Consider the following 8,660-nt stretch of genomic DNA (forward strand, 5'->3'; position numbering starts at 1 on the left):
CACACACACACACACACACACACACACACACACACACACACACACACAACAGTGAAGTTACTCTCAACGATAAATTTGAGCAATGCTTTATTTTCTAAACCTGTGTGACTTCTCTGCAGTTGTAGATTGCTCGTGCATATGTGAGAGTTGCAATGGATTAGCAATTGTACACGATAGAAAATTACGTTATGATTTGAAAATTATGCTTCGAAACTCAGGTAGGTAACTACTGCGCTGGAGATTCTTTTATATATTTTTAAATGACTGTATAGCTGCTTTATTACAATGATCAATAGGAGAAAGTAATCCCGGGTGGAAGAAATTGCTCAACGGGTACCGATACTGGGTCGTTCCTTCAAAATGTGGACTGTTTGTTAAGATATGCTATTCAAACGGTTTGATCTAAGCCTTTAGCCAGGCTTTTGGAAGAACTCATGGAATATCTAATCTCGAGGCGGGTGAATACATGCCAGGTGGCGAACGCTGGAGTTGCGCAAAGATCCCCGTTACAGGGCTGAGAAGCAACCCCATGTACTGTAAAACTTAAAAAAAAAAAAAAAAAAAACTTAATTGTGCACGACAAAGCGCTGCTACTTTCGCAATTGCCTTACCGAGATCGAAAAATATCATTACTCAAATGTAACAGGTGCATAGAAATATTTTATTTCCTATTTAATTTGAACACTTGGCAGTCTTGATGTTATCGGCTGTATAACTAATTGGCCACGATGACACCGAGGACTTGCGTTGTTACTTCGCTTTACGTCGTTTCTGGAATAAAAAGAGGGAATTTTATTTAGTCAAAATGAATGCTGGATTGAAAGAAAAAAATCAAACTAATCGCTTCTTTTGCTTTTCATTAAGGCCGGACTGTGAAAGTGGTGATCATTTATATCCGATAGTTTTCATTGAAACCCAGTGTGTGAACCTTCCACGCAGCATGTCTCAGGTGTTATAAGATATGTCTGCATAAAAGACATCTGATATCTTAACGAACCTCTCATTTCCTTAAACTCTCTACTATAATGCATGAACGACAGGTTAAGCGCCTAAAATCTGCTCTTGCTGTTAAATTGTTGGAGCTAAGCCAATCTTCTTGTGCTGCTGATTGTAACGCTCGCGGTTTCACGCACGCTGCACTGAGTACTCACATTTCTTCTTGTGGATCCTGGCGGTGTAGCCGAAAGCATCGAGACCATATCCGTAGTTGTGGCCGTAGACGGGCAGACCGTGGGTGTAACCGAGGGCTCCGACTCCGTAACCGTAGGCTGGGACGTGAGCGACGGTCGACAAGGGAGCGTGGGCAACAGTGGCGGCTACCGGCGCTCCGTGAATAGTGTGCTGCTCAGTCACGTGGAAGGGGTCGACCTTAGTCACCCTTGAGACGGCGGTGCCAGTGTGCACGGTGGAGACGGCTGGGGCAGCATGCACGGCGGTAACGGTGGCGGGGCCAGCGGCCAGAACCGGGGTGCCCTGGTAGACGCGGGTAAAGGCTGGCGCGGTCTGATAAGCGGCAACCTTAGTCAAGGCTGGAACGGCGTGGACAGCAGTGGCCACGGTAGCAGGGGCAGCGGCGGAGAGAACGGGGGCGCTCTGGAAGTAACGGGTGATGGCTGGGGCAGTGCGGTAGGTGGCGAGCTTGGTGTATCCGCTAACGGCTGGGACAGCGTGAACGGCAGTGGTGACGGCTGGGGCAGACGCGTAGACTGGAGCGCTCTGGTATACCTTGGTGAAGGAAGGAGCAGTGCGATAGGTGACGGCTGGAGCAGCCAGGGTGGCGACCTTAGTGAGGCCGGTGGTGTAGGCTGGGACGGCGTGGACGGCAGTAGCGACGGCGGGGGCAGACGCGTAAACTGGAGCACTCTGGTACACCTTGGTGACGGCAGGAGCGGTGCGGTAGGTGGCGACCTTTGTAAGACCGGTGGTGTAGGCTGGGACGGCGTGGACGGCAGTAGCGACGGCGGGGGCAGACGCGTAAACTGGAGCACTCTGGTACACCTTAGTGACGGCAGGAGCGGTGCGGTAGGTGGCGACCTTTGTAAGACCGGTGGTGTAGGCTGGGACGGCGTGAACGGCGGTAGCGACGGCAGGGGCAGACGCGTAAACTGGAGCGCTCTGGTACACCTTAGTCACGGCTGGAGCGGTGCGGTAGGTAGCGAAGGCAGGAGCAGCCTGGTAGGAGGCCACCTTGGCGACAGCTGGCAAGCCGGAGACAGCAGATGCGACGAAGGGTGCGCCATGGTACTGGCGGGTGATGACTGGCGCCGACCGGTAGGTAGCGAAAGCTGGACTGGCTGCCACGGTGGCCAAAGCTGGTGCAGCGTGGTAAGTGTTGGTCACCTTGGACACCGTGTAGGAGGGAGCGGCAGCGGAGACCACAGGGGAAGCGTGGTAGACACCAGTGCGGTACGCGGCGTACGATGGCACGCCTGACACAGCAGCAGTCACTGCTGGCGCTGCGTGGTAGGTGGCGAAGGTGCCAGGAGCAGAAGCAACGACGGCAGCAGTCTTGAAGGCTGGTGCGGCGTGGTACGACGCGACGTGAGCGACTGGGCCGGAAACAACAGCTGAACTAGCGGGCAGCGCGTACGACGCTCCGTACGGAAGGCCATAGCCATATCCCACGCGGTACGATGGCGCGTAGCCGGCGAAGGCACTGGTGGCCAGAGCCAAGATTATAGCTGATATCTGTAAATGAAGTAAAAAAAAAAATACACATGAGCGGAGGGCTGGAGGCGGAATGAGCTTGCAGTAATTGTGAATATTGAGAGGAGCAGAAGTATAGTTCTATAAAGACATGGTGGAGAGGTTGCCCTAATAGTACTTTCATCATTCACAGCTCGAGTTCCTTTGGGAATCTAAGCCCCATAAACGAAACGAAGCCATGCTTATAAATGTTGAGAAAATAACAGTATAGTCTTGCAAAATGATCTTCACAAACCCTAAAGAGGAAATGCTGATTGTGGCACTGGCCGCAAGGTAACCCAACGCCTCTTTTGGTCAGACTGTTTTGAAATGTCAACTTTTTTGCTGCTATTCACGTTTTTCCTAAATACTTATAATAAAGCCTACATTTTGACCATGCGACCGAGTGCGTCCTTACGGCAAATTCCTTTGATAAAGGAAATGACACTGTGGAGGCAAATGGCTTGTATATGGCTGGCAAGAAGCTCATTGTAAATATTGGATTGCATATCTAAAGAAGGCGCCTTGTTTCCTGTATATGTATGCTGTTATCAGCATACCTTTCAGAAGTATCTACTTTATATTTCCTGCAAGCATAACTATTCGTAATGTGAACCTAATTTGTCAAGTATACAGTCAAAAACATGCACCTAAGTTCCTGGCAAGGGGCAATCGAAATGTTCACGTGAGGCGCGGCATTTGACAATTTTTAAAGTTACCTCACCCGTATTCTCTCATCAATTTTAAGGAAAATATTTGCATTCCTTCCATATTATACACAGCAATACAACGCATCGAAAAATGATTAGTAGAGCATAACTTTATGAACAATTGAATTACAGTTTACAAAGCAAGCTCGCCGAAAGAAAATGCTGCGGTCCACCTAAATGCCCCCTAAAGAACGCTTGCGTTTGAAAACGCGGCGGCACACATGGTCCACTACTCACTCCGGTCATGGTTGGTTGTGCTGCGGGGATGGTGCGATCGCCGATGCTTCTCGATGTGCGGCTGCTCTCTTATATATACCCGACTGAGGAGCCGGTTGAGAGGGAAAGTTGTTTTCGGTGCAAAAAAATTTTGCGAACTCAGATGCCGGTAAACATTAAATTAAAAATGAAGCTAAACGACCCCGTTCAAGGAATCAGTGACAGGTGTTTATCCTTCATCGAGCAGTGCCGATGACACCGTAAAATACGTATTCATGCCACCCGACAACACTGTTGCATGCGAGAGCACGTATTTGAGAGGGAAACAGTATTTTTTCCACGCCTCCTTTCGGATACGCGACTTGTAGGAATAGAAAGAAAAAGAAAAAAAAAAAAGAAAGAGAGCCTCGCGTGAATCTCAATGGGCAAACTAAACGAAAACAAAAAGTAGGCTTGTGGAGCGGCCCAACGATCGCCTGCTCGATTTAACCACCAGGCTTTTTGAAAATCACGTTCTTCGCTTCGAAGGCTATCCGCGAAATTCCTGCTCGGCACTCGGCGACGCCCGAAGCAGCCGGAACGGTAAAGAAAAAAAAAGTGAAAGCATAAAGAAGATCTCCGGGACTGAGTAGCAAAAGCTCATAAAAATTCAGTTCATTTCGAGGCTGACCGTCAAGGAAGACACCATGCGTTTGTTCATTGTGTTGGGCAATTCCAAGTGAGCGATTGCGGTTTTTGGAGTGCAAAGCCGTCTCACTGCAGATAGGATGCTTCGGCTTTCTTCCGTGCGGCAACACTGCAGCTTTTCTTCGCGGCATTTCTCGTGATATATGAGCTATATTAGTTGCTTCACATGGAATAAATTATCAGCATGTTTTCTGTACGACAAGACAGGACATGTACGAACGATGTATTACTGACTGGAGCTCGATAATTCTATGTTTAGACCATGTGGTGTTTTTCTGAACACAAATGATGAACGACCGATCGATACCTGACAACATCGCATGCAGCTGCCCGGATGTTGTTTTCAGCTTAAAATGCTGGGTTGTTACACCGCTGGACCAGTACGTTATTGATCGGTACCGGTAGGCAATAATTTGTGTCCCCGTAATCGACTCGAGGACCACAAAAGGGGCAGTGGTGAGGACCAGAATTGCATTAGCTGACGTACATAGACTTTGTAGGAGGGAGACGGCAATAGGTGCAAGAGAAAGAAATTCTTATTTGGGTTCCTTTTTAACGCTTCACGGTTGGTTGTCGAAGGTATCGAGACCCCAGCAAGGTGCAACCAGAAATGGAGAAAGTACCTTTTGGAACGCCGCGGTCCCGTTTGTACTACAGGCATTCACATAAAAGGTTGAACACGTCCAGGTCTTGAAAATGTTATCGCGTTATTTCATTACGAAAGAATACTTGGTGGTTTTTTTTTTTTTTGTTTTCTTTTTCACGCCGGTTGAAGGTATAAGTTTTTTATGGATTGCAATAGCTTGCTAGTTTGAAAACAATGTTTGCGACTTTTAGTTCACGACGATGTACATAACACATCTCCCTTTGCTTGTAATTACCAGGTAATCAAACAGCAATCAATCATCAACTCGCTAGCGGACATTCTTCTCGAACAAACGACTCGCCTTCCACCGACAGCTTTAGCGCGTGCGAACGCTGTATATATCGCGGTTTTAATAATTGTTTTAGAGTGTTATGTGAATAAACAAAATAACTGTTTTATAATCTCAAAAGCATAGCTTCACTCTTAGCACCCATCCTCCCTTCTCTGTGGCGAAAGAAAAGAAGCGCTTCAAGCATCTTAACCTTTCTGTGGGGCGAAAAAGAGGAGCTCTGGTTGTTCTGATTACTTCAAGAAGACGCATATAAAGTCCATATATGCGCCCACTTTCGATGGCTCAGCAGAAGGGGAACACCATTCCTTAAGAAAGGAAGCCAATTGGTTGATTGCCTTTTGGTCCAGCGGTTCATGGCTTGAAGGTACTATGAGAATCGTAAGGCCGTGTTTGGAATGCGGTTTGCTCTATACCATGTGCATCTCTAAGCGGCTTAATACCCATGATCCGGCTTTATTAGTCTACGTCATTCGTAAGAGGAGTAAATAGGGCATAGTTTGTACATTTCGAAGGGTTAGTGATATGCTGTTTATATTTAACACACCTCGTTAAATATTCACGGAAAAGGTCCTTTTTAGTGAGAGATCGTCGAAATGAAATAAGCACGCAGCCATTCATTTCGAAGAGCCTGGCTTAAAATTTCAAATTGAGCCTAAACGCATTTATTTACTGAATTCGAAACACACACACACACACACACACACACACACACACACACACACACACACACACACACACACACACACACACACACACACACACACACACACACACACACACACACACACACACACACACACACACACACACACACACACACACACACACACACACACACACACACACACACACACACACACACACACACACACACACACACACACACACACACACACACACACACACACACACACACACACACACACACACACACACACACACACACACACACACACACACACACACACACACACACACACACACACACACACACACACACACACACTGCGCATATGGCGAGTTCCACCTATAGTACACTTCATTTTATTCTAGCGCTCATGTATTTGCCATTCGCGATTTAGCAGACTGGGAGAGTAATTCCTCCCTGCATATATGCACAGTGTTCTTTCTTTTCAACTTCGAAAAAAAAAACATTGGGGCTATTGCGAAAATCTGGTGCCATTTCCTTCGAAGATGTGATCCTTCTTTGACTTTTCCCGAGGTCGAGAAAGAGGGAAGCGCTGGAACTAATGCTTTTGGCGACTGCTGATGCTACCTTGGTAGCCCTACCATGGTAGCATACCATGGAGCTTATGTAGGGTATACTGCTGGGCTAGTTGGTGCTGGTTATCAAACATTATGGTGTCGCAGTGCTGGCAGACAAGGACAAAGGACTAGGGACACACACACCAGCGCAGTTGTGTGTGTCCCTAGTCCTTTGTCCTTGTCTGCCAGCGCTGCGACACCATAATGTTTGATACCATGGGAGGTTTTGCAACTTCTAAAGCTATAGCAGCATCCGCTGCGGACGAAGGCTTGCAGAATTTTCTGCGCAGTGATGCATCGCGTAACGAAATCAATGTAGAAATTCTTCGATAAATGTGCGCTGAATCGAAATTTCAGGTGTGCTGATATTTATTTAGATGAATTCCATTTTAGTCATGTGTTTTTCGGGTAAGGTTTTCGCAAATGTTCCTTCAAATCCATTTTGCTCGAGTGGTATGTCGATGCATATTGTCATTCAACACAACGACCTGTCCGCAAAACTCTTTCAGAGAATACTCCTGTATTACAGAAAATTTTAGCATTCGCATATGAAAAGCTACAGTCTTTTGCCCTGTGGACGTACGCGTCAGCGTACAATTTGAATTGCCGTCACATCTTTTTCTTTCTCAGACGCCCTTAAGAACAGGTCGTTTCCATCTTTATTCGGCGAGGCCAGCTGTCTACTTTTCTGCGATGAGATTAGTTTCTGAACGAATGATTACTACCAGTACCAACTGCAAGATGCTCACAATCTTACGATTCGTAAGTGTCGAAAATCTTCTCGGCGATACCGCATTTGTATTTGAAAAATCTTAGGCCATTGTTCATGTATAGCTTGGCTCAGAGCCCACGGCCATTTTAGTAGCTGCCGAGTGTGCGCCTTGCTTTCGCCATCACCCAATTTAAGTAATTTACAACGGCCAACTATTGCCGAATAAACAGTTTCTGTCCCTCCTTGTACTTTTCCCACCCGATGCTCGCCACCGCTGCGTCGTGATACCATTAAAGGAAACAGCTAGGAGAACAAGATACTTCTGGAAAATGTACACCACTGCTATTTACGTCCTGAAAGATGTCCTTAACTTTTCTTTGAAGTGTACTGTAAATATACTGTATAATGTACGTACTGTAAAAATTAATGTACTGTATAATCGTGCCTCCGGTATTATACTGTCTTGTGTAAACGATCCGGCTTCGGTAACTGTGCAGTGAAAGTACTGTGAAATCGGGTCTCCTGGAAAAATGTTCCTATCACCACGCTCTCCGCTCTACATAACCTCTATTCAATGCGCCTGCAAAAAAAAAAAAAAGAAAAAAAAAAGGAGAAGAAGGCACCGTAGTGAAAATTCTTGGCTTCGAATTTTTCCGCGCAAGTCTCTTAGTACACAAGGCACTGACCGCGGCGAATTGCGCTCGCTCGGACACAAGAGACACGTGTGAGTGGAGTGAGCATGGCCGCAAGTCCGTACTTTCACCCGCTTCTTTGCAGGAAGGAATTCATTTGGCAGATAAGAGAAACGAGCGTTGAAAATGTGTCGTACATAGAAATTCTTTTCGGTTTCAATCGAAAAGAACATGTGTCATGTGTTGTTTTTGCTTTAGAGTTATACGAAGTGATTTTATCTTTCAGGTGAGCGAGCTCGTTATTGGGCTAAATAACTTCCTCAGACATACATGATATACGTTTTTTCAGAAATAAAGAACGTGTGGTAAATAGTGATGTAGCATCCATTGTCTTTGGTTTTAATAGTTAGAGCTAGCACACGCATGTGTAACGACAATGAGCGGTCCTACTGGGAGGCCGGCTAGGTGGGCTTCTGGGTTTTGCCAGCGCATGCATGCAATGTAGGCAATAAATTTACCTTCACGTTGCTTACAGATAAAAGTGCGCTTAAAAGAATTTCGACTGATTGTAGAGTTATTTTGCTAACTCAATTTTCCATGGTTCTTATTGACATTGGCTAAGTACTTAAACGTGAGATCTGTGCAAGGCTTGTGCGCTTTGTGTTATATTTTGAATGACATGGAGGTGAATTTGCCTTTGTGCTGATCGACCGAACCCATCGCCAGTGCCATTTTACAAACACCTAACTAGTCAGTCGTCTGAAAAAAATGTCATATATCTTTTTGGTGCCTCAAAAGCGGCTGCCAGCTTGGG

At 46.3% G+C, this 8,660-nt stretch overlaps 1 protein-coding gene across 1 annotated transcript; it reads right to left on the reverse strand.

The window, feature by feature from the left end:
- Positions 1-640: 640 nt before the first annotated feature.
- On the reverse strand, positions 641-3,756 carry LOC146196836 (uncharacterized). Its single transcript, XM_084596415.1, has 3 exons — positions 3,633-3,756; positions 1,152-2,688; positions 641-771 (listed from the first exon to the last, which is right to left on the reverse strand). Coding segments are annotated over exons 1-3 (1,548 nt in total). The 5' UTR covers positions 3,642-3,756; the 3' UTR covers positions 641-769.
- Positions 3,757-8,660: the final 4,904 nt, after the last annotated feature.

Source organism: Amblyomma maculatum, chromosome 3 (genome assembly GCF_055883805.1).
Source record: "Amblyomma maculatum isolate TAMU_Amacu chromosome 3, ASM5588380v1, whole genome shotgun sequence".
In the NCBI taxonomy this organism is placed as follows: domain Eukaryota; kingdom Metazoa; phylum Arthropoda; class Arachnida; order Ixodida; family Ixodidae; genus Amblyomma; species Amblyomma maculatum.